Genomic DNA, 26,830 nt, shown 5'->3' with positions numbered 1-26,830 from the left:
TTATTAAAGATATCTAAAAGATTGGTACTACAATGCTTGTATTAAAGAATTATATTAGGTGACAAAAATATTTATTGCCTATGAGTGCAAGCAAGGAAGCTCTCTTAGTAGTAGCATTATGTATGATACCTATATTTTTTATATATTTTTCTTCTTGATAGATTGGTATATAGCTTCTTCTGAAAAAAAAAAAAAAAAAAAGAAAAAAAAAAAAAAGAAAAAAAAAATCTACAAGTTGGGGGTGGCTAAAAAGAAATAGCATCAATCCTCTAGAATTTTCAATCATTTTTTTCTTTTAAATATACAAACTTCAAATAAAATAAAAATTTAGGATTTTAAGTTTGGAAGTAAGATTAAAGTTTTAGAATTTGGAATTAGAATTTAGGATTTAGGATTTAGATATAGAGTAGGATTTAGGATTTAGGATTTAGATACAGAGTAGAATTTAGGATTTTGAAAGGATAGAAATCATCTTAGAGAGAAAAATATAAAAGCTTTGTGAAAAAAAAATTATTTTCTTATAATTTTTTTTTGTAAACATTTAATGAAGGAATTTATTGACAATATGAGAAGCAAAGAAATTTACCAAAGATTTGTATTTTATTGAATTTTTTGAATATTCTAAAGTTTCATAAGAAAATAGGATAATTAATAGCAATAAAAATCCTCATATTTTCTTAAAGTAAATTCTCTTTCCACAATATATTGATGCTTCAATTGAAAGAGCCTTGAAGCACTTATTGTTCTAGTAGAAACAATAAAAGATGTTGATTTAAGATTTGGAATATTAAGAAGAGTTGCTTCAAATAACTTGTTTTGAGCATTTATGAAATTCATGGAACAATGACAACAAGTTCAAGAAAGTGACAAAGGTACCACAAAAGCCTTGCAAATTGTAGTTGATAAGATTAAAAGATTTAAAGAGAGAAATATCACCTAATTCCTTAGGATCTATATATGGAAGATGGACGTATATTAAGTCCTAGAGGTAAAAATAAACTCTGCTTTTGATCCTCTTATTATTCTTGAAATAGAAAATATGATAAAATAATTGCATAAAAACTCCATTTCTTGAAGAAAATTTATGAAATATCTCAAATGTGAATTTTTTGAAGAAGATTCAAAAATAATAATCAAGAGATTATTTTTAGAATAGATTGAACAAAAGCTTGGATATCAAATGAATTTGAGCAAATTAATCAAAGATTTTGAGGAATTTTTTGGCTAATAATCAAAGTGTGAAAGGAAATTATTTGACATAAGGAAAATTAAGTTATTTTTGCAAGCAAAAAATTATTCTTTCATTTAATAGATAAGACATTTGAAAATAGCTTTATCAATAATTAGAAGAAGTTTAAAGAATCAGTTGGATTTTTAACTAAACAACAAAAGCTCAAGACTGAAGATTATTTGATACAATTAGATCTAGTGTTTGCTGCTCAAACTTCTTCATCAACTCAAAAGATGATTAAGGTTACACATCATGAAGAATTAGAAGAATTAATCAAAAGTATGAGAGATTTAAAGATAAAAATGACAAAATTAAAAAGATTTCAAAAACCTAGTACATCAAATATTTTAAAAGGATTTAAAAAATATATAGAAAGATATATAAGATGTGATAGTTCAAGCAACATGCACAATGAATGTGATAACTATAAAGTAACAATTAGAGAAGATATTATTTATTTCAAGAAAGTAAAAATAAAAATTTCATGCTTTGACCAATTTTAGGAAATGAGGTATAAAAAAATTAGTGGAAGAACAAATCAATAAAAGTAATATTATATCCAAAGGAAGAGAAAAATCTTATGCCATTAAGATGGAATAAAGAAAAGTAAAGATTGTGGATTTACCAACAACCAGTGCTATGAAAAGAAGAACTGATATTATTAGAAGAATGATTAGATAAGAAGATCTGGTTGGTGCTATGAGTATTAGAACTTTTTTAGGTGAAGATCAAAAAATTACTAGTTTGTAAAGCATTGCAGTTGAAGAAAGAAGAGATAGAGCTATTCAATAAAAAAACTCTATTGAATTTTCCAACAAAAAAAGAACATTAGAGAAAAAATAAAGAAAGAAAGAAAGATGCATCAATGAATATCAAAAATAAAAAATCTTTCATATAAACTTTAATATGATATTGAAACATCTATTAATATGAAGAGTATTTTGGAAGAAAAATTTTTGAATGACAAAATTGAATTTACCTTGAGAGAAGATTTTAGTATAGCAAAAAGACATTTCTATGAATTGATCATTGATGTAATAAACAAAAAAAAAAGGATGTAAATGAGAGCCAAGACTATTATGATTGAGGTATTAGACACTTGGGTGACTTAAGATGAAAAAGCAGAGATAGAACATGTATTTGTTTAATTTGCAATATTAAGAATAAAAAATAAAATAAAAATAAAAATAAAAACAAACTTAAAAGGTAAGACTTTGATCAATAATAATATAGTTATAAAAATATAAGAAGCTTCACTTACAAATTTTATAAAGTGTGATGATTATAAAAAAGATGGAGTGAGCTATTCAATTTCTTATTGGGTTAGAGTAATTATAGAGATACAAAAGAAATGTAGTGATTTAAATGATCTAGTATTGGCTTTGGTTGATGACATGCCAAAAATTAACATCATATCAAGAAAAATATATAAAAAAGATAAGTGGTTAATTGATATGAATCACAATTGGATAATTAGAATAAAAAATAATCAATAAAGAGATCTTTATAGGGCTTGCTTGACAATAAAAACAAAGATTGGAGATGTGGAGGTAGAACAAAACTTTTTTATGCAAAATTCAGCTATATATTTCATAATTATTGGTCAACTTTATATCACTCTTGTAAGAATGGAAATTAGAATTTTAGATGATGGTTTCTATAATATTAGGATTTATAGTTTTTATAGAAAGAAGGCAATATGATTCTTTATGGTTAAGCCTATTAATGAGAAATATTGAAATCAATAAAAGGAAGTACTTTTAGAATTCAAAGATAGATTTTTGGATTTCTAAAGAGCACCCTTGTAAAAAAAAGACACAAGGATACAAATGAAAATTATATCAATTTTAATATAAATATTTTAAATATTATATTTTTAGATTTCAATGATAGTAGATTGATAAGTTTAAAAAATATTAAAGATTTGAATTTACTAGATAGAAGAAGGATGAATAAATAAGAAAAAAAAATTTAAAATATGAGTTTGATTTCAAGCAAAGAGGCTATAGATAAAATAATAATAGGTTTAAAAGATGATTTGATGGTGGTTTTGGAAAACATAGTGAAAAATAAAGAAGAGAAAGTATAGGTAAATTTGAATTCAAGAAAATCTTATAAAGAATTAAAAACTGTAATAGAAAGTGTAGAAGAAAGGGCTAACTATAGACTAAAGTATGAAGGTATGGTTCAAACAAAGTAGAAGACAATGACTAAAAAGATTAATCCGACAACTATTAAATCACCATCCAATATCATGAAGCATATCAAGTAAGCATTTAAAGACCTAGGATTAAGAGAGAAACAAAGGATTCAATATTTATTTATTGAGAAGTCATTGGCTAAATTAAAGATTGGAGGGATTGAATTTTTAATAATATTAGAAAAAAAGATGTTTTAAGAAATGCTTATTAGACATGATAAGGTATTTTTCTTGACCCTTAATGAGATAAATTGTGTAGATTCTAGTGTTATTGTATCACTAAAGATTTTTATTGTGCCACATATTCTAAGGAATTTGAAGCCTATTCTAATATTACTAGCTCTACTTCTTAAATTAATAGAATTTTTGAAAAAAAGATAAGATGAAAATTTTAGAACCTTCAATTGCTCCTTATTTTTTAAAAAATAATTCACTTTGTATAAGAAAGGAAGAGCATTGAAATTTATTCAAGATATGCAAATAAAAAATAACATAATAATTTTAAATACAAAATCTAGATAGGTTGTAAATGAAATAGTGGAATAATTGTTTTGGCATGCTATCTATTCTATTGGAGATTCATATTGAAGATATAATCAATTTTAATTGATAGAAGTAAGTAAGAAACTTAAAACCATAAAAATACTTTTGGATTTGATGAAGATATGTACTTCATCTTAAAGTGCAACCAATTTGGTGGCTCATATATAAAATATAATAAATCAAATAATAAAAGAATTTATATTAAAGACGATCATTGTATTTTTAGATGATATATCAATAAATGATTGTAAGTATGAAGAAAGAGATAAAACCATTGATGCAAATGATTATAAGATATTTATTAAGAAACATATTGAAAATACAGCTTAAATATTAGAGAAGCTTCAATCAATAAAATTAACATTATTTTTAAAAGAATCAAATTTTGGAGCTGAAAAAATTCTAATGATATTATGGAGAAAGAAATTGCTTAAAAAAAATACTAGATTTTTTACTACTATTGATTGCTCTATTATTATGTAACTTTTAAACATGCACAACACTCCATAAATAAGATTCTTTAGTAACTCACTTATCCTCATATCAACAATTTTTTCTTTTATTAAATATTTATAAAACAAAACATGAAAGAGCTAAACCTTCTTGGAAAGTCCTTATATCTTCCTTCTAAGAAGATTGCCACTTTTTCAAACTCCTAAATCCTACTCCAAATCTTAAATCTTAAATCCTAATTACATTTTATTTTTTATTTAATTTTTTATATTTTTTAAAAAATAAAAGTTAAATTGAAGTTTCTTAAGGATTGATGCAATCTCTTTTTAAGCCACTACCAACTTGTAGTTTCTTTCTTTTTAAGAAAAGCTATATACCAATTTATTAAAAAGACAAATATATAAAAGGTGTGGACATTACACATCATGCCATTATTAAGGGAGATTCTTTGCTCCTATCTATAGATAACAAGTATCCTTGTCATCTAACATAATCTTTTAATGCAAGAATTATAGAGCCAATTCTCTAGTTATCTTCAATAAATTAATTGAAGATTTTTGAAAAATATTCTTCTTTCTTTTCTCTCATGTGCCACCATGGAATTTCAAATCTGGGACCTTATAGGTGCCATTTAAGCACCTTATCATCCATCCACCTTTATAAGCCCTAAGTCGCCACTTGATGTCTAAAGCCTCAATTCTTTCTCTTATAAGCTTGTTGCCCAACCTCTTCTCCTTCTTTAAATCTCTATTTTTCACAAACTATGATTTTTTTATGAAAATTTATATGCCTATTTATAAACCTATTAAAAATACATATTCCAGATTTTACATTAAATAGATACTTTAATAATTAATTATCTTAGAACCTATTTTTTGTACAAACTTAGTTTTTTATTTTTGAAAACTACAATACTTCTTACTAATAGGATAATATTCTAAATATATCTTTATTAATCTTTATAATAATTAATTAATTAGTTAATTAATTTTAATTACTAATCATTTTTTAAAATATTTTATTTAATAAAAAAAATATAAACCTAAAAATAATATATTTCATAGTTCTTATTTAGTTTTTATATATTGTTTGCAAATATGACAAGACAATGGTATCACATATGTGTAAAAAATATAATATGAAACCAAATCTAGATAAGGTTAATGCTACATCTAAAATTAAAGCATGCAATAGTGTTACTAAAGTTAGAAGATTTTTAGGTGCATATGTGTTCTATTATGTTTGGATGCCTTATTTTGTCTACATTTCAAAACCACTATATTAATTATTAAAAAATGATAAAAAAAAATTATTTGAAAAGAGAAACATGAAGAAGTTATAGAAAATTTGAAGAATATTTTAACTTCACCTTCTGTCTTTAGACAAGTAGATTATCAATGTGAACGGCCAATAGTAGTGATGGTGGATATTATTCCAATAACAATTGGATGGACTATTGGACAAAATGATCAAGAAAGGATGACGTTTATTAAAAAATTTGGAGCCAAAATTCTAACACATAGACAAAAGGCCTATCCACAAGTTAAGTGTGAATTTCGAGGAACACCTATGGCTTTAAGTATAAGAAGAATTATTTAATTGGAACTAATGTGATTTTAAAAAAAAATATTTTTTTCTACTTAACATGGTAAGTAATTGTTCTTTTCTAAATATTGCTATGTTGAATTGGATAGCTTACATCTGGACATTAAGTCTAATTTTGAAACACATCATTTGTAAAGATATTTGGTGGGAGAAATGTTATTTAGAACTATATATATTGATGAAAAAGAAATAATGGCTCATGAAGATGGAAAAGATGGAAATAAAAAGATATTTGGATATTCATTTGTTTTAAAAGAAATAAGTCCTAAAGATAGAATTCAAGTCTTTTACAAAAATTTATATGAAAGGAGGCTTAAATATATTGGGATTTATTTGAGCACAATAAAAAGACAAGAAGATTTTATAAATAAGATTTTAAAGGATATTTGACATCAATCTTATGGCTATCTTTTTAAAGATAGATATTTGTGGAAGAGATCAAAGAAGGATGATAAGTTTTCATTGTGGGTGGTAGGAGATCTAATGGCTAAAAACAATGCTTTAGAAGAATTTTATGACATACTTTGGACTTGGCATAAAGGAATTTGAACCACTTATACCAAAATCAAGGAAATATATTGGTGGAAAGAACTATTTAAAGATATAAAAGATTTTGTAGGCTTTTGTATAGATTGCCAAGTACAATCGAAGATTAAATATAGGAATAGACTTCAACCTATCTATCTCCCTTCTATACATTTCCAATGAGTGATTGATTTGATAGCTATGCCATTTGGACTTTGGAGTATGAAATATTTGGTTGTAGTAAAGAAAGAAACATCAAATTTTATTGAAGGAAAGATTTTAAGGACCAAATCTATAGAAGAAGTATATCAATTTATATTAAAAGACATCTTTAGCTAGTACAAAAGCATTGAAAAGATGAGAGAAAATCAAGAAAAACTAGATGCATTAGAATCAAGGAAATTCTTTAGGAAATATGGAGTTCAATTAAAATTGACTTCTTCTTATAATCTAAAAATCAATAGTAAAAGTAAAAGAGGCCATCTTCTTATTATTAATGCATTGATAAAAGCTTGTAAATGTAAGTCAATGTAATGGCCAAAATTACTTCTATTTTCTTTGTGGATTGATATGACTACTTATAATACGGTGATTAATTACATGTCCATTGAATAGATGCTAGAGAAAAAACCAATGATGCCATCTAAAGAATCTTATCTTATATAGACTTAATCATGAAAATATGGAATTAATAAAAAAAAAAAAAAAAACCTATTAAAACTTTGAATTCAACAACTAAAGAGGCTATCAAAAGATTTGAAAGTAACAACAAAGAGATTAAAAATTGCTTAAATGAACTTACTTATGAAAAGATGGAATTAATAGAAAAAGCCTATTGGAACTTCGAATTCAAGAATTAAGGAGGCTATTACAAGATTTGAAAGTAGCAACAAAGAGATTAAAAGTAGCTTGGATGAAGAAGAAAGAAAGATTTGACATGACACACTAATTAAGATCTAAATCTATAGAAGTTGGAGACTGGATTTAAATTTATAATAGTAGCTTGTTCCATCAACATAGTACATCAAAGAAATTTGCAAAGAAATGGTTTAGACCTTACGCGGTAACCATAGTCCATAAAAATGCCACTTATTTTTTATTTGAGTTAGATGGAACTATTATAAAAAATTTAGTGATACACAAGTGAGTGAAGGTTTATAAACAAAGAAATACAATATTCAACAAAAAAATAATATTGGCTCTTTATAATAATAAGAAGAAGAAAATCAAGAAGATAAAGAATTCAAAGCAATATTGATAGAATGTAAAGAAAGTAAGGAAGACTAATGGCACATAACAAAGGATGTGCAAGATTAGAGGAAGTAGATGTTGTGTTGTATTTGTATATGATACATAAAAACTAGATAAGAACTATGAAATATTTAAGTTTCGAGTTTCTGTTTTTTTTTATTGAATAAAAAATATAAAATAAAATAATGAAGAAATAAAAAATAAATAAAAAATTAAATTTTAGATTAAAATAAAGATTAATAAAAATATATTTAGAATATTATATATATATATATATATATATAAGAGTGAATCCTATTAATTGGAAATAATATTTTAATTATTAGAATAAACTAAATTTATAAAAGAAAAAATAAGATTTAAGATAACTAATTATTAGAACATCTATTTAATATAAATTTTGGTAGACATGTTTTAAGTAGGTTTATAAATAGGTGTGCAAATTTTTGTAGAAAAAAAATTATAATTTATAAGAAATAAAAATTTAAAGAAGGAAAAGAAGTTAGACAACAAGCTTAAAGAGAAAAGAATTGAGGTTTTGGATATTAAGTAGCAATTTGGAGCTTGCAGAGGTGGATGGATAATAAAGTATTTCATTGACACCTACAAGGTCGTGAGTTTAAAATCACATGGTAATACATAGTAGCACAAAGAAAAAAGAAATATCTTCCAAAAAATTATAATTTATTTATTAAAGATATCTAGAGAGTTAGCCTTGCAATGCTTGCATTAGGAGATTATATTAGGTGACAAGGGCACTTGTTGCTTAGAGATAAAAGTGAGAAATATCCTTTAATAATAGCATGACGTGTGAATCAACACCTTCTATATATTTGTCTTCTTGGTAGATAGGTATATAACTTCCCCTAAAAAACTAGTAGCCATAAGTTGGTAGTGGCTAAAGAGAGATGGCAACAATCTTCTACAATAATCAATCCAACTTTTTTTGTTTTAAGAATGTAAACTTCAAAAAAAAAAATAAAAAAAAAAAATAAGATTTAGAGTGTGGGACTAAGAATAAGGGTTTGGTATTAGACTTTGAGGTTTCAAGTTTTGAAGGAAGCAACCCTCTTAAGGTTAGAAATAAATGGCTCTCCAAAGAGTATTTTGTTCTCTTGTATTTTTGATTTGAAAATGATTAATGGAGGGATTTGTTACCAATACAAGGAGTACTGAAATTTACTAAGGAAAGGTTTGTATTTAATTGTTTTATGAATGTCTTAAAGTTTTACAAGAAAATAGGGCAATTAATAGCAACTAGAACCCCGTGTTTTTTCATGACAAACTCTCTCTCTACTGCAATGGTGCCAACACTACCTGAGCGCACTGATTCTTGTTGAAATGCCGTATCCCTCAGCCGAGCATGTGCATGAAGAGCATACCAAACCTGCCTAATCCATAAAAATCCAAGCATCAAGTTCCTATCGTAAGTCCACGAACTAAAATTCGACCTTGCTCCCGACCACCCTTCTCTGGATCTAATTCTGAATAGGCTCAGTCAGAGTGGTCTGGGATTCTTAATTTCTCACTACATTCACTCCGAACATCTGCCGTGCAACATGAACTTACACTATCCTCAACGCTCTCTAAAGTCATAGTACACAGCAGTGGTTGAGGCTGATTACTCAACAAATACTTGCCACTCAAAAGATTCTGCAAGACCTTCATGAATTCCAATATTCTCTTCAGGTCACTAAGTGCCTGCATTCTTGCAGGTGCAACTGTGCAGAGACGACCAAGATTTGTCGAAAATTTATGTCAATCTATCAAGGACAAGAGTACCTCCTGATCGGGGGTGGGCTCGTTGGCGCACTTGCTGGTGACAGTGGCAGAACTTGCTGCCTTCCAGATCCTCTTGGGTTCAGCCAAGGAAATCATTCTTCATCGAATCCTCCACGGTGACCAAATAAATAAAGAGACCAGACGTGTGATGAATATAGAATGGAGTCTTTATATAGAACGAAATTGCAACTTCGTCGAGATACAAACACAGTTGCAGACGACACAGGCAAGGAAAACCATTATCTGCCAATCCAGGGAAACGTAGTACTTCGAGGAAGAAAGACTCGCACATGATGGCTGTACTCTGATGCCAATGTCATCAATGGACCCTGCATCATTACCATTAAGTCTTACATATGCAGTAAAGTACTCGGTATATCTTGAATATAAACAAAGTGGACGGTCCTGTACATATTGGTATATAGGTTTTTTCACAGGTTAGAAATAGTTTCTGGATGGACGGAAGGAGTGTGATCAATTTCGTACACCTGCACTGAATCATTGATACATTCCATGAAAGAAGGTAGCGAAATTGACCTTCAAAGAATGAACTAGCTAAGAGGGATATAAACTAAATTGGCACTAACTCCAGCCTCCCTATTGCTGTTTTACACCCGTGCTATCAAACACCTTGTCATGTTTCTCGAGACTTCCAGGAAGATCCAACATTCTTCTGAAACCGATGACCTCCAACGCGGTTCCACCACCCTGTCCACCCTCTCTTTCGACCTGACCAAGGCCTCGTCGCACATTTATAACCTCCCCTGTATCCCTCACACGCATGTTGGTGCCAATAAACCCGCTACTTGCTAGGCCAGAGCCTCCATCTTTCATTCTGTCCTTTAAATGTCCAGAGTTGATCGCATTAGCATCACCTTCTCCATTGAGCCTCAAAAGATCTTGTTCATAAATTCTTTCTGAGTCACTTCTACCAGTCAAACTGGTATTGCCTTCTACCTCTTTGTCTCTTCCGTTTCGATCTGAACCATTAGGGCCCTCTGAATTCCCCTCATTGACAACGGCTGTGATGGATGCTACGAACCCTTGATCTCCACCAAACGCCCCACTATTGACTTGATTGAACTCAGTCTTGTAAGTGAAATACTGATGACAATCAAGACATTCATACCTAGGCTGCTTCATGTTCTTGTTGTTGAAGTACTTGAACCTCGTTTTAGTCTTTTTACACGATGGACATGGCTTTACAACCCCGACAAGGTGCTCCGGCTCCATTGCTTTTCTTTTCCTCTCCGTTTGCTTTGCAACCCGTGGGCCACAGATCAACAAGGCTGACTCAAGAGGAACAGATGCGCTTTCCACTGAGGTAGTTTCTTTTGATAGATCAGACAGTAGGGCGGCAGTGTTGACATCACCAGAGCTAGAAGGTCGCACACGCTTATTGTGTAACTGAAACATGCCCTTACAATCCAAGCACTTGTACCGAGGCTGGTCCAGCTGGCCATTGTTGAGATACTTGAATGCGGTATTTTTGGAGCCACACTTGCGACAGAGCTTTTCCATGCCCGCAAACTGTGGAGGTTCCTTAGCCTTCCTTTTTCTTTCTTTTCCTTTGCCATCCAGTGATTGAATGGGCAAAATGTTAAAAGAGCCGTCCGGGAGCATCAGCTGGACAGATGCAGATGGTGATGCTGCTTCTGTCGCCAACTTCTTGCCCCCATGAGTGAAAAAGTCCTTGCAGCTCAGACATTGGTACCGTGGCTGGTTTAACTTTTTGTTATTGAAATACTTGAACTTCACTTCTTTGGAATTGCACCTTGGACACTCTTTTGGAATCCCAACAAGTTCTTTGGGCTCAACCGCGACCTTCTGCCTCCTCCTTGGAGTACCGTCTTCATGATACTCCTGAGGCAAAACGGTGTTGGATTTCAAATCAGCCATGTTGACAATGGCATGGGCAGTCTCAAGCAATTCTTCGTTAGCAGAGCCAGGTCTCTGCATATCATCCACATTACTGTGGCCTGCTCCACTTTCAATCTCCAAGAATTGATGATCTGATTGTAGCATATAGTCAGCAAGCCTGGTTGACTCATAAACGTCACTACAGCTCCTGTGGCCATCAGATAGAGATAAAAAATTAGTATGCAAACTTTTGGCACCACACCCGCCACCTGCACTTGGAGACTTTCTTATCTCTATATACAACGTCTTCTCCCCAGGTTCTTCCAAAATCGCTTTTAAGTCAGCAGATTTAGAATGTAGACTACTAGGTGAGGCCCTGTAACAGAGATTCCGAATCTCGTCTTCCTCTCCCAACGCAGTCTTGAGCTCCAGCTTCGTGTCAGCATCATCCAAGCGACTTGAAGTGCCAAAGTGAAGCGTGTTCTTCAGAGACTTTAACTCCACGTGCATCTGTGCGTCACTGTCTAAGCTTGACAGGAGGGTATACAGTAAGGCCTTGGAAGACTCGGCTCGGTTAGTCATTGTGTCCAACTAGAAATCAATCGCGGTTATGTCGCAGAATATTCTCACACCTGCTTCAAGAACCCTGCCGAGGAAAAAAAATTGAAGTAAGAAACTTTTTACTGAAAAGCAATAGCTATGTTCCGAATTAGCAAGGAGTAAAATTTTAAAGGACTTCGAAAGACTGTAGAGAAACGGACATGAAGTTCATGTACTCTGTGACAGGAGAGTTTCATGTTCAGAAGCAGAACTAATCTTAGCCGCGGTCATGGTCTGCATCTTGACGAAGAAAGCTTCCTAGAACTGCTACGATGGAAATTTCTCTTCTACTCTCCCACCCTTGAAGACAGAGCAGACAGTAGAGCCCGAAGCTTTGTATGATAAAAACTAGTGCCACACAATTTGCCATCAAAGGAAACAGACATGACTACTTGCGATCCAAGACAACCAGGTAGACCCGCTTCGTCGCCGCTATTTACAGCACGAAGGCATGACTCTATAAATTTCTTAAATGACGTGCACGAAGAGCCTATTCTGGACGTCAGATACGACTGTCCCCGAACATAAGCCTGTAAACATCAGTTTTCAAGACTAACCCGAAGACGCTCGACATTCAACTGAAAGCAAAAGTTGAACCAGCATTAATACCGGGCGAATCCGAAATTATTCTAAAGCTCAGACTTACGAAATAGCTGCACCTCGCCGTTTTGAGTACTCTCTACAGCAGGCTCCCGCTATTCTCCGCAGCGATCGCTAGAGCAATGCTTGAAATGCAGATATTATGGTTCCCATGCACACACTTCTAATACCTCTGACTATCTGCCAGCAAGTAAAATCTAGACTGTAGTCCAATCTGTATAAATTCAAAACTCTTTCCCCTAAAAACCAAAGTAAAGTATTATCCTTGGCATCTAATCAGGCAGTATGCTCCCAAAGGTTTCAAGCTCCTCGAACTTCACAAAGCGAAAAGTTATGTCCAGTAAAGAGCATGCACTGTCACAACACTCCAAAATGCGTCATGTTCTCTGTTTATGTATCGTACACGCTTCTCACCAAGCCCTGCTCCCATCGAATGATTCCTCAGTTCTGTAACCTTCTTTGCCACAGATTAATAACGTACAACTCATATACTTCCAAAGTAGAGACATTGCGCTCGTTGTGATTACTGTTCGGATCACGGGCTTAACCATTAACAATTTGTAGCAGTTTGTCCGTCTTTACGACTACTTTTTAAAAATTCTCTACCACTCTCTACTGAGCATGCTCCAAGTTGCGATGATAGACATCAACTGAATCTCGCGCCTGCATCTATTACATCTTCAGCGGGATTTCGAATTTTCACAGTTCAAGACGAACAATAAGTTTGCAACTGTGAGGCCCATCATAAACGCATACAGAAAAGCTTTCCTCCAAAATACTTGAAATCCGCACATCGGAATAAAATGACGTACCCTTATTCAGAAACATTTCCTTCTGCGAAGACATGAAACACAGTCTATATTCCAAGTTCACTGAAACGTGAGCCACGGACGTCTACGGAGCAGATGAAACTAGAAAGCTAAAAGAATAAAGAGAGAGAGGGGGAGAGAAGAAAATAAAAAAAAGTTCTTGTAAGTTTGCAATCAGCTTCAAACTGCAGCCGTACAAAAGTTTGAACCGAAGCTAGTCCTGAAACGATTTGTCCAAGAACAGTCAAGACCTACAGACCCGCGAAAACACTGATTAAAATCTTGTCGAAGGAAGTAGAAAACCTTCCGTGAGTTTACGGGATACGCGTTCGTTTTAGGGGAAAAGTAAGAAATTGAGATTGATCCACTACAAGGACGCACTTGCTTCGAAGTCCGACTTATTGCCGCTAGAAATTCAAGTGATTACAACATTTTTTCGTATTTCCATCGTAAACTTTAGAAGTTCGCTTATTTTTTAGTTTTTTTTTAGTTTAGTTTCTTTTTTCTTTTTTTCCTTCGTAGTAATTGTCCATTTCACGACATCTCAACAGAGAGGAAGTAGAGACGAACATGTACCTTTGAACGACGAACTTGGCGTCCTCCACCGCTGCCTATTCCACCTCCACATCCCCGAATTCTCGTGCAAAAGAAAACTGCGCAACAACGAAGGCAATCCGCACGACAAATGCATAAGCAATCTTCTTCAGCAAGTCACAACATAGCGCTTCCTGCGATTTCAAATAACAATCCTCCTAATTCGTACCCTTCGTGGCATCAAAACGGCCAACTGAAAGACCACCACCTTCCTTCTCATGCCCCATGATAAATCCATAATCGCCATGTTCCGCCCTCATCAAATGGACTCATCATGGAAGAACCAAGAACTTTAGAAAAACCAAAAATAAAAATCGACTTCCTAGAGTTATTTCGGAAATTTCAGGACACAGAAAGCGAGAGCGCGACGTACACTACGACGAGACGCCATAGCCGAGGCCATTTCCCACTACCATAGCCAGCGCGATTGAAGCAGCGGAGCTGCTGAAGAAACCCTAGGCTCGGATTTGGGTAGGAAAGCGCTGCGCTGCGAGAAAAAGGCCTTAGAAAGGTACCGTGTTGGTCTCGCCTACTTTTTAGACCCCAAAAGTAACGGCTCCGATTCAATTTCACTTTTCTCTTCTGACTTTCCATTTTTATTTATTTTCCCCGGCCATCTTCAATAGTTGAACGAGGGTATTGGACCGATCAAGGCATGCGGAAAATTTCCTCAAAGGCGGATTCTTTCAGCAGTTTCGGATTTTTGAAAAAGTAAAAGTTTATTATTCGCCTTTGGTGGTTGGTGAATGATTGATATGGTTTATCTAGTTTAGCTTTATCTGTATCGGTTTGGTTGGATTGTACCTTTTAGCAGTACAAAAGCTTTAAAGTTGGTGCGGATTGTAGATGTAGAAAATTGGTCAAAATGGTTGTTGCGTAATTTGTTCGGGAATCGCATTCGATATCTGGGCTACCTAGGAACTGCTATGGTTCATACTTAGGACTACCATTCAACTTAGATACCCTCATCCGTTACCCGGCCAGTATCAATGAATGATGTCAAATTAACCTTCTCCTGAGCCGGTTCACACTGCCATCAGGACCTTTTGATGGAGTTCTTGTCTTTTAAACTTGATCTGGCCCGCCATGGCAGTGAACTAATTTTGGCGTTTGTCTCTTGAGTTTTGCAGTTATTCTAACCGATCCGAAGAACTGACGAAGTTAAGTGGCAGAAGGTGTACATTTACTGATGTTAGCACGTAAGGTTGTTTCATTTCTGGTTGAATTTCGATTTACTTCAGACTAAATTTAGCCTACACCACAGTTTGGCCAGGTTGCGGGACTCTCTTCACAAGTTTTCATGGGCACTGTCGTTCAGATGTCGTGGTTTTGACGTGCCCGTAACTTGGAGCTCAAGTTAGAATTCGTTATTTTCTGTTTAAGTGATACATCTGATCGATCCAATTCCGGGTCCACTGTTGTAGAATGCTAAGTGGTAAACTCGTGGGTGAGTGACAAATGATGAAGGAGACGTATATTGAAAATTGGATTGAGATTTGCCTCAGGATAGGGAGAGTAGAGTCTAGAGAGACTTGGGAAGTTGAGTTAAACTAGGGAGGGCCAGGTCAGAAAAAAAAAAAAGGCGACATGCGTGAGGCAGTTGATTTGGATTTGTTCAAAGTGCTAAACGGGCCATGTCTTGAATCATGTTAGAGCTGTTGGTGGAGTTTGAGGAATGAAGGGCGTGATTGTGTTTGTCTAGGTGGATCGTGTTGCAGCAAGCGCTGGTGAGCAGAGAAGTTAGAGTGTGAGAAGTTTCTGAGGAATTCCTTGATAGTGGACATCGTGTCGGTGATACGATAATTGCAGCAATGGGGGATTGGCAGGAGAAAATGCAGACCATTATCATAGGTTTTGTCTTCACGTGCATGGTGGTGATGCTGTTTTCGGTGATATCCTCTTTCCGTGCTGGAAATTTGCGAGTAGCACGAGAGACAGATGATGAGGTTCCGCTACTCGTGCCTTCTGAGGCTGCGGAACTTTCACCTGCTCATGAACAAAATACTCCTCTTGTCGCGACTGATGAGGAAACAGAAGCTGATGGAGATAGCGAACTAGAAGATAGTGCTCATGACTTTTCGAGTTTGTCTTCCCCTGATTCCGAAGTCGAGACCGATGCTACAGCAGCCTGTAGTCCTCGTGAAATTGATAGTGCCATCAATCCTACTGTTTCAAAGGTGGAGTCTAAGGATAATAAAGTAGACGCTACGAAGGATGAATTAGCAGAATTTGAGAAAGATGAGGGTGCAGAAGATGAAAATATTGAAACGAAGCATGTCAGTATATCAGGCGAGCATTCTTTGAAATCCTTGGTACGTTTTTTGAATCATCTCCTCCATTCCATCTCACGTCTTTTGTCGGTTGATTTGAGTTCAATCCTCCTTCCTGTGCATTGATCCTCAAGGCATCTTGTCTGTTCGATATTTTTCGTGTGGATATGGTATGGAGATTTTTCTCGGCGATTAGTACGCGACAACTTGGGATAGTCTGTAAACAATGTGGTCAACTTAGTTCAACCTTATTGAGTACTACCTGATGACAGGGTCTCAGGTCTTGTTTACTTGTACATACTTGAAAGTTTTATTCTGGCATTTAGTGGACATTCTTCAGAAGTGAAAAGTGTTGGTTTAAATATTTATGCACACCAGCAACAGGAATTTCAGATGCGGGTTGATCTTTGAAGTGTGGTTTAAGTAGACCTACTTTTTAAATTTTATATTGGACCAAGTAGTTAGGATGTAGTATTGGAATTTTAAGAATCTTTGGGATATGAGATTTTTTTTTGAGGTGCTTGTAAAAAGAGTGAATGTAAAAGTTGACTATAATTAATTACTTGAAGAGTCGAGGTGGAGTTTCTGAAATTGTAGTTTCTAAAAAAATTAAGAATAAAACAGAAATATAAAAACCCATGATGGCTTTGGGAACTTATCTTTGAAGCTTTTTGTTACTAATGAAGTTCGAAGCTGTGCAATCCTGGTATAAATTTGGGCATTTTTTTAACTGCCATTGGGAGCGAATTTTAGGTGCAATCTGCATTAAATGCACCATGGAAGTATGTTTAGGATCCTAAGATTTTTCAGCATTATCATAATGTTCCATCTTTCTAACAGAGATTTGCTAGATCACTAATTTCAGAATGCAGAATCCTTCAAAATGCACATAGTAAGAATTACACCTACATGGCATGTGGGATTGCACAGATTTGGACAAAAAGGTTCGCCATCTCTTTAAAAGCAAGTGATGCCCTCGCTGCTAATGCAAATCTTGCCAAGTTGCGTCTCTAAAATCTTGAATTTGGTCATCGTTTCTGCAGAATGAACAGGCCAATGGTGATGTTGAAGATGAGCTGGAGGTGTCTCGGAGTGCAACGGATGATTGGGAGGCCATAGAAAGCACCGAACTTGAGAAACGTTTTGGGGCTGCTTCCACCTATGCAAGTACAATGGTTGTTTCACCGAATGTGAAGTCTTCAAGCGAGGCATTGCTACAGTTGTATGCCTTCTACAAAATAGCCACTGAAGGCCCTTGCTCTAATCCACAGCCATCGATTTTGCAGCCGACTGCCCGTGCCAAATGGTAAATCCTCTATGCTTTAAAAATCATAGTTGGAAGTGGAGTTTTTTTGCAATTAAAGGGCAACGACCAACCGGATTATCAAGAGTGGCATAGATCTGGGATTTAAGAATTTGTCGGAAAAACTGCAGTCGCAGGTTTTGACAAGTATGTGGATCAAATGCACTTGCAACTTGCCAATATGTTCAAAATTGTTTGCTTCGATAACATGTCAACACTAAATTTTTGTTTGACGGAATAGCCTGAAGTATGACATTATTGATAACTGATGGTAGTAGGCCATTGTGACATAAGCGCTTTGGCATCCAAATTTGAATGTAGAGAATATTGTGGTTGTTTCTATTTTTTGCAAGGAATGAGTGGCAGAAGCTTGGAAGTATGCCTCAAGAAGAAGCTATGCAGAAGTACATCGCTGTTTTGACCGAGGTCAATTCTACTTGTTATGAAACCTACCAGAAGGTAGGTATCTCATATCAGTAATATTTGAAGCATGTATTGTATTTTCTCCTTTTTTAGGGATTTGTCTTTATACAGTTTCTCAACGCAGATAGTCATGGGTCAGAGGTTCGTTTAGCATTTACTTTATGTCATGGATATGTAGAGCTGTTGGGTATTGTTAGCGAACATACTTTGATATGATTGGTCAGTTATTAACTGCTGAGTTTTGACGAAGTTTCACTGAGTGCATGCAAATCGAGCAGAGCAAAGAGCCCGCAAGAGTAGTGGATCAAAATGATCGGGACAGTTCAGTCAGGTGGTGAGATGGATGCATTGCCAGGGTTGAGCAAGCTAATCACGAGTGGAGGAGGACAAGAAGAGGACGTTTTCACTGCAGCTGTTTCCTCAAAGTAGTGATTATGAGCAGTGAATTGAGACCTCTATGACCAGTACCAACCTAAAAAAACGTTTTTCTTTTGGACCTAATGATTATACTGCATATGATTTTGCAATCACAATCCAAAATGATTACATCATTTGCAATTTTCGGTGTCTATGTAGTACTTTGGAAACTGGATGCCGAGTTGTTTGTATGGACGAGCAATTCTCAACAGCCTTACTGAACCAATAGTTTTGTGGTGGGATACTGCTCTGATCCTGACCTTCATGAGCATGTCTAGTTTCTAGACTCTGTTCATTGGAATGGTATGCCAATATTGGCCATGCTTGTCTTTTTGCAGCATTGTGGAGTCAATTCACGTGTGTGTAATAGAAGGTGACTTAGAACATCTTAGAGAACTTACTGACTTGGGATCGTCTATTGATACGAAAGGTGTGTCTACTTTCTGTTTTTCTGACCACAGCTGAATTCTCTGTCAATCCTGATCGAGAGAACATTCGGGTACAGCGAGTGTCATTACACTATGCCCCGGTATAACTAATTTTAGTCCGCACATTCACTCTTTGAGAACGTTTGCAACGTTCATTCCCTGTCCAAGCACGCTTGAATATGGTTTGACGACGGTGCTGTTACATGCAGATGGCGATGGTCGCACGCCGTTAATTTTGGCCGCAAGCCGTGGAGAGCTAAATGTAATGAAGATACTCATAGCGAAGGGCGCAGAGATCCACAAAAAGGTAACTGTGGTAGTTCTCAAAACTTCATCTGGTGCGGGCATTTTGACTTTCATGCTACCTCATCACACTCTCCTCGTCATAAACACTGCGAGTTTTTGAGGGACGGACAGCACTGAATCATGCAACACTTCATGGGCAAGAACCAGCCCCTAAGTACCTCATTCAGCATGGGGCCGATGTTAATGCTGTTGACAACGATAGAACTAGTCCTCTCAAACTTTGCCCACCGCACTGGTTATGGCTGCAAGGCTCTGCAACCTCACAAGATCGCCTTCAAGTCGTTCCCGAAAGGTGCAATCAACAACTGCTAAATAGCCGTATCAAAATTGATCGGTGTCAAGGATCAGTTTAGCACGAAATGAATCCCGAATTGATCCGCATCATTGTGTGCGATGCGTCTACTTGGAATTTGGAAATTTTCGTAATAATATTTCTATGGATGACGAAGGATTCCTAGACCATCTAAAAGGGAAGATAACTTGTAGGATGTATAATTCTGTTTATACGTGATTTACGTCCATTTTTAAGGGTGCTCGACATTTTACATATACACGGTATTTTCTATGGAATAAACAATGAGTAGAAATCGTTTCCTTGCAAACTCAGCTCAACGTATTTTCGTCGATCGTTCACACAGGTCAAACATCCTGAAGAAGCATTAAAAACCTGAACAGTACACTATTCAATCATGAACGTGGTATGAATGGAATCATTTACAAGAACGTGGGTACGAACGAAATCATTCACAAGAACGTGGTCGTAAAAATGCGTTTATTGAGGTCTTGCAGACTGGGAATAGCTGCTTGGAAGATTGGTGCCCACGGTCAGAGGCCCCGAGTAACTTGCGGCAGAGAGATCGAGCAACTTGACATAGGTATTGAGACTCACTCCTTTCTTACCAGTCAGAGATTCGGTAAACAACAGTTCCTCTTTTTTCTACTTCACAAACCTGCCAAGTATGGCTTGAAACAAGGCGACTTCTTTTGTTTGGCTTCCCATTAATATAATTTGAAACATCTGAAGCCTCAGGACTGAAGATTGATTCATGTTCATCACTATATCCTCACGGTTTGAGGTGCTGGTTGATTCCAGAGAAGCTATCTTATCGAAGAAAGTCTCGTGGTCCACCTTCGAAAATCTAGATTATGATCTTGTGATGATGTTAAAAGACAATTAAACAAATCAATCGCTTGTGAAGATGAACGGTCAAGCCAACGCATATGACTATCTGCCGGTAGACCACCCCTTGCGTGTTAGAGATGGACGCGCTATCTCAGACACTGTGAAACCCCGAAAAAGTTTCAACGCTGGTTGAAAGAAAGTTAGCACCCTGGTAACAGTGTGAAACTAGTGATAGGTACAGTTGAGGTGGACACAACCCATTTCATGTTTTTATTCAGGAATTCACAAACCAAAAACTGGTTCCGGTTTAGCCGTGAACGCTAAGTTACAGAAATCTTCAATCGACAACACAATCCATTAAATGGGTTCTCCTCACGACATCCATCATTCGAGTCGTATAAGTCCAAGGCCTACAGCGATGTACCTGGTGCTTGGTGGCAGCTAAGTAAAATTAGGTTAATTAAACATAGGCAGATTACACCTGTAATGATTGTCACCGGAGAGAACCACGAACATTCACAATTATAATTAAAATAACTATCACCAACAATCCACCTAGAAACGTCATCACAATCCAAGTAACGGGTGATCTATAATGCTCTCGAAGCATCGTCTTCGGAGCGGCACCGGGAAGTCAACGTATACCATGAACGTTCGGTCCTCTTCACAAGTCTGCGCTGTTGCAACTGGCTCCGGAGACTCCATTGTGCAAACAGTGCTGAGAATTTTAGAAAGGGTATGCGAAAATTGGTTGCAAAATCATCGTAGCACAGGCCTGCTCGTGTCAGCCATTCACCACAGAAAGCAACTCAAAGGCAGAGTATACTTCAATGTGTGCTCGACTAACAATCTTGTATGGGAAACCGGTCAATAGTAAGGTGCACATTCAGTCGGTGAGATACAGTCGAAGCCAACTGTTGTTGACAAACGCGACGGCGAAGCATCACGGTTAACTGGAATCTAGAAGCAGCTTCTGTGCAAGTTACCTATTCCCTGAATTATGGAGTGACGTGACCTTGATTCAGTCTGGATCATTTGATTGTCGATTGCTTGGAGACGCTCGTTTTGGTCAAGGTAGGTAGACAACTCATTTCCAATAACTTAAGCATTTCAGCATACATGTATACAGTACATGTAAAAATAGAAAAAAATAGTAAAATTGTGTGTCCAAAAACAGAATTTATATAAATGTTTTAGCTAAAGATTATCTTCTCTACTCTATACTGGACATATAGGCCTATTTAATTCTGACCAACTGTAGGTTATAAAATGAAGAATCCAACTTTTTCAAAACCATGATGTGTAGCATTTGTTAATCTACCAAACTTCACCAAATTTTGTACTACTTACAAATGCAAATGTGTGGATGAGGCAACAAAAATTCAAATATTGTATTGAGAGTAATTCACTATAATTGAGTTGGATTTTTGCCACCATTCTTTCTTGTTTTTGCTCAATTCCAAACAATATCTTACACATCTTCTATCTTCCAATTTTGCTTCACCAACTCCCTAATTTATCAATGCATAATCAACTGCTATTTATGTATAATTCCACTGATGCAAAAATTGATTTAAATAGTTTATAAAAATCTATTCTAAGTACAATGTATTGTTTATATTGCTCACAATTTAACATCATTTTTGCTATGTCCTTAACCTATTTCCAACCACAAAATATTAGAAATAGTTAACAATAGGTCACCAATTTAGTGAAAATATCCCACCTTATAGATTAGAAATAGAGAGGTAGTTGACAATGGATTGGATATCTTAATGTTTTCTTTTCCAAGTTGTATGAAAATGAAGTAGTTAAGTTTAGTGTATTTGAGTTGTATATAAGATCACTATTTTAGCAAATCACAATAGTTTTGTATTAATTGTTTTGATTGAGTAAGTTAACTTTGGCAGCATTGTTTAAGTATGCCAAATTAATTTAGCAAAAATTGCTAAAATAAATATTGAATTGAAAATACATATAGACGTATGTGAATATAGCCTTTGGACACTAAGCTCCATACTAATAGCTCCAATGTCAAATACTCAATAATTATGTATTAATCATAAATAATATAAATATTATTTAACAATGCATTATAGGAAAAATTCTTATGAATTTCAAAGATTATGCCATAAAAATCAAATTTCTTTCAAATATATTCGAGTAAGGACAAAAACAATAATAATAATGCCTCAACTATGAAATAGCTCACAAATAACATTTAGGCTTTAATTTGATACTTCTATATGAAAATTTAGAATCTCAAGATAGATTACCATAAAGATTAATGTCGGGATGACTTAAATTGAGTATGGAACATAAGCCAATGCCTTGCATTGAGACCTCCATAACCATCACAATAAGTAGTTGTTAAATAGTATATATATATATATATATATATATATATATATAAGTGTATCATGAAAAAACTTTGTAATGTCATTAAGAAAATGAATGATGAACTAACATACACAAGAGGATTAGTTGCATAATATTATAAGGTTGGTAGCTAATCTACAAAGCTTATAACATTCATAGATTAATTTTAATTGAAGCTTTTTTAACAATATTAATACTTGTGCTTATTATCTATCATATTATTAGTAAATTATCTCTAGAAATGCCCAATTTATAGTATATATCTTTCTTATTGAGAATATATATTGATAATATAATATTTTAAATAATATAAATAATATTATTTATATTTATATTTAAATAATGTATAGACTATAATTTATATGTATACAACTTATAAATTAGTCCAAGGCTTATGGAACAAGTTTTTTATTGATTAACAAGTTAGACTTCATGACCAAGGAGGCTATAAAGATAATCTATATAACTAACAATAAGATCCAATTAAATTTATAATTTTAAAGATTAAGATGTCTAAACAATACTATGGGAGTAGTTCAATTTTAATGTCATTATAATTTAATGATCAATTTATTCAAGTATACAAAAATATGGTATAATTTCTTTATTTAAGTGAACATTGGTACATAATAACAATTGACTGCAATTCAAACAAGAGTTGCTTCATATATCATTTGTTGATCACATCAAGTAAAATGCCAAACCAAATCAAGGTCTTACATATATACATGAAATTATTATCATGCCTTGTTGCATTGACATGCTTGACCATCTTTGTTGCAAATTTAAGAAAGAATGTCTTGTTGAGGTTCTTGATAGCTTTCAACACATTTGTGCAGATGCTATTTTTTATGGCCTTGAACTTGTATTGCTTTCACATATTTATCCAAGCATCTTTGATCTTAGAAATCATAAAGTTGTCACAAGATTGGACCTTGTCAATTGTACATGCAATAAGCTTATAAATGTTTTTTTTTTTTTTTAATGTTGTAAGGCTTTCCTAAATTTTTAGGTTATTGTTGTCTTTGTTGTAGTTATATACATGACTTGTGCTTTCAATATGTTGATAATTAGGATATTGCATTACTAAGCAAAGAGGTTCTTTAAGCCATTGAAGCTACACTGTCTTTGTTATGAAGCTCTTTTTAGCCAACCAATAAGTCATGCTAAAAATGTTGTTTAGTATACCTTAGATTATATATAAGGAATTTTTATTTAAGAAAATCATAAAACGTGTACATGTCATTAAGCCAAGATTTTAAATCAAATAGACAAACATTATCATATCTATCCTTTTAAACATGATCTTTGCATATTTCACATTATTATTACCTTGGAAGTTAAGGATTTTGTAAAACTCTATATTAATTACAAAGTTCAATTCATTGATATTTTTATGTAAGTTTTTAACTATTGCCTTTGATTGAAACATGCCTAAAAAGTATAATAGGATATTAGTGAGATCAATTAAATTAAAATATATTTTAAAAAAAATATTCAATTACTTTTATCTATCAAAGATAAGAACTTGGTGAAAAAAATAAAAAAATAAAAAAATGAGACTTTATCAAAGAAATATAATAAAATAAAAATAAGAAAGTATGTATATTAAAAAAAAATTGAAATGGCTATTGCCAAAAGATAAGAAAATTAGAGTCTTCTTGAAACTAGAGTAGAAGTAAGAAAGAAATTGACAAGAATGAAGAAGGCTTCATTCTTATCTCTATATATACTATCTATGTAGAAGCTACATAGCAACATTCTATAAGACTTCTAAAATATATTGACTTTGTACAACACATATCTTAACTTGCAACACAAGTTTTCTATATAGATACTACATAGTTAGCTTGTTTCGTAAGCTACCAATATGTATAAAATATTTGTAACACAATTAAGAATTGTTCCTGCTTCCAATAAAATCACCAAATATCAAGACTCTCTTTTTAGGTTGTGATACTAAATGCATTATATCTCACCAACTATTTAAGAAAAAATATGTCATTCTTGAAGGTCTTCATTCCTATTATATTACCTTAAAGGTTATGATAATTATAATGTCTTTTCTAATAAGTTAGCAAATAATGGCTCTTGAGTTGAATCTATTAGCTATTGGTTGTCTATCTCCTTAACACCACAATTATACAAAAATTATAGACAAAGATAAAAGGTAGAATACAATCTTTTTTAAATTATATTTCTTTTATAGCAAAGGTTGCCTACCTTTTTTTTGATTTTGATAAATATTATTAATGAAAAGCTTCAACCAACTTTGCTCTATTTATAAGATTTTTTGCTATCTCACATATATATTTGATAATATTATATCTATGCCATTTAATAACATATTCTAATCTAAGTTGGCATTGCCTTAAGTCTAAGATTTCTTCTATTTCAAATTCTTGATTATTATCCACTTCTATATAAAGTTTTGGTATTTATCTTCTTCTTGGGATATTTAGTGTCTTATATGGCTCTAAAAGAGACATGTAAAATATAAGATGGATTTTTATAGGCTCTGATAGATATAATTGATAAACAAATAGATTGACTTCTTTACAAATAGAAAATGGTCGAAGTCTATGGTAATTTAATTTATTATAAAGACAAATAGTTTTATAATAAAATAACCATACCTAATCACCAATGTGGAAATGAAGTTATTGCTTACAATAGACATCTGTATTGTTCTTTTGTTGTTCTTAAGCCTCTTTTAGTTGCACATTTATTATTGTATGTGGTTCAAATAAATAATTTGCTAAATCTTTTATCGTAAGTTTATCAATTTTTGAGAAGTCAAAAGCATCAAGTTGTAGATAATAATCATAATTAGTAAAAGAAAAAAAAATATTATACAAAAAAATATATTATATTATTATAAAAAAATTATGCCAATGGTAAAAGATTTGTCTAATCATCTTATTGTCACGGACACAAAATACAGACTTGAAATCTAACAAGAAGTTCAAGAAGAAATGACAAAACTAGATTAAACAGATGAGTACAAGAACAACACCAGAAAGGTGAGCTAGAACTCCAAGACATGTGTTGTTGAGACTGAAGAACTCTTCAGCCTCGATCCCTATATATACTCCTACTTAGGAAGCTTCTCGAGCTACTTCTATTAACTAGGAAGCTTTTAGAAGGTTCCAGAGGCTTCTTTTCTAGAAGGTTCTAGAAACTTCTCGAGCTACTTCTATTAACTAGGAAGCTTCTAGAAAGTTCCAGGGGATTCTTTTCTAGAAGCTTCTAGAAACTTCTCTTCTAGAAGGTTCCAGAGACTTCCTTTCTAGAAGCTTCTAGAAACTTCTCTCTAAAAGGTTCCAGAGGCTTCTCTTCTAGAAGATTCCAGAGGCTTGTTTTCTAGAAGGTTCTAGAAACTTCTCTCTAGAAAGTTCTAAGGAATATGTCCCTAACATCACCCCCTCCTTTAGCTTCGAGGTCTCTGAGAAGCAATGTTGTTGATCAGTACCAACGCAAGAAAATGAAGATCTGTCGCATAACTTCAGCTATGAACTCCAACTGTTGTTCACGAGGCAAGTGATTCATCGACCCTTGAAGCCAACGGTAGTGGCCCACGCCTTCGACTTCTGACCAAGCATGAACTTCTGTGTCCTTATTGTGAAATTGTCCTGCAAACACGCCTTCTCGTTGACCATCGTAAGCAGGCTCGATCTCAAATACGATCACCAGTGATCAGTTACTCGGTATCCTCCGTCGTCGTCGTGCTACATGTAGTTCTTCATCTCGGGGTCGCCTTCGTGAGCTACTCGGTTGCGATACTCTAACTGGCATAGGATCTATCTCTTGGCTATCCATATCAAAAGATCAAACTACAATCTATCTTGGAGAAAATAACTACATCAACTATGAATTTTGCTGGTGCTCTCCCCTTTTCTTATATTGTTGGGAGAACAAGCTTCAGAAAGAAGCTATCATCGAATTGATTTAGGTTTATCGGGATGTCGTTGATGAAACTCCTGTACCTTTTGTGGCGCATTCGCAAGATTTTCAGCTGGCTCCCACGTTCGCTCATTAATGTCATAGCCGCACCAATGAACAAGATATTCTAACTTTCCCCACCTTCGCCGTGAATCCAATACCTTTTCAACCTCGTATTCTTCGTGG

The 26,830-nt window shown here is 34.0% G+C and overlaps 2 protein-coding genes and 1 long non-coding RNA gene across 9 annotated transcripts; 1 reads left to right on the top strand and 2 right to left on the bottom strand.

Moving 5' to 3' along the window:
• Positions 1 to 8,975: 8,975 nt before the first annotated feature.
• LOC149989772 (uncharacterized) lies at positions 8,976 to 9,807 on the bottom strand. The gene is made up of 2 exons (XR_016501781.1): positions 9,591 to 9,807; positions 8,976 to 9,195 (listed from the first exon to the last, which is right to left on the bottom strand). It is a non-coding gene; the product is annotated as an uncharacterized LOC149989772 (long non-coding RNA).
• A 140-nt stretch (positions 9,808 to 9,947) lies between these two features.
• On the bottom strand, positions 9,948 to 14,502 carry LOC112277398 (uncharacterized). Of its 5 annotated transcripts, none has more exons than XM_090248223.1 (4): positions 14,223 to 14,502; positions 14,036 to 14,112; positions 12,697 to 12,830; positions 9,948 to 12,096 (listed from the first exon to the last, which is right to left on the bottom strand). In XM_090248223.1, exon 4 carries the CDS (start codon positions 12,030 to 12,032, stop codon positions 10,188 to 10,190), a length of 1,845 nt encoding a protein of 614 aa, XP_090104349.1. In that variant the 5' UTR covers positions 12,033 to 12,096; positions 12,697 to 12,830; positions 14,036 to 14,112; positions 14,223 to 14,502; the 3' UTR covers positions 9,948 to 10,187. The 5 variants fall into 5 exon arrangements, with proteins under 5 accessions (XP_090104349.1, XP_024365418.1, XP_090104348.1 ...); XM_024509650.3 differs by lacking the exon at positions 12,697 to 12,830 and adding an exon at positions 13,657 to 13,710 and having other exon boundaries at positions 14,427 to 14,502; XM_090248222.1 differs by having other exon boundaries at positions 14,427 to 14,502.
• A 616-nt stretch (positions 14,503 to 15,118) lies between these two features.
• LOC112273682 (uncharacterized) lies at positions 15,119 to 18,616 on the top strand. 3 transcript variants are annotated; one of them, XM_024502736.3, is made up of 5 exons: positions 15,121 to 15,252; positions 15,756 to 16,365; positions 17,367 to 17,629; positions 17,980 to 18,085; positions 18,328 to 18,616. In XM_024502736.3, exons 2-5 carry the CDS (start codon positions 15,865 to 15,867, stop codon positions 18,385 to 18,387), a joined length of 930 nt encoding a protein of 309 aa, XP_024358504.1. In that variant the 5' UTR covers positions 15,121 to 15,252; positions 15,756 to 15,864; the 3' UTR covers positions 18,388 to 18,616. The 3 variants fall into 3 exon arrangements, with proteins under 3 accessions (XP_024358503.1, XP_024358504.1, XP_024358509.1); XM_024502741.3 differs by having other exon boundaries at positions 15,132 to 15,257; XM_024502735.3 differs by having other exon boundaries at positions 15,119 to 16,365.
• Positions 18,617 to 26,830: the final 8,214 nt, after the last annotated feature.

Source organism: Physcomitrium patens, chromosome 2 (genome assembly GCF_059467195.1).
Source record: "Physcomitrium patens ecotype Gransden chromosome 2, ASM5946719v1, whole genome shotgun sequence".
Lineage (NCBI taxonomy): Eukaryota > Viridiplantae > Streptophyta > Bryopsida > Funariales > Funariaceae > Physcomitrium > Physcomitrium patens.
This window is presented reverse-complemented; position numbering and strand designations above follow the sequence as displayed.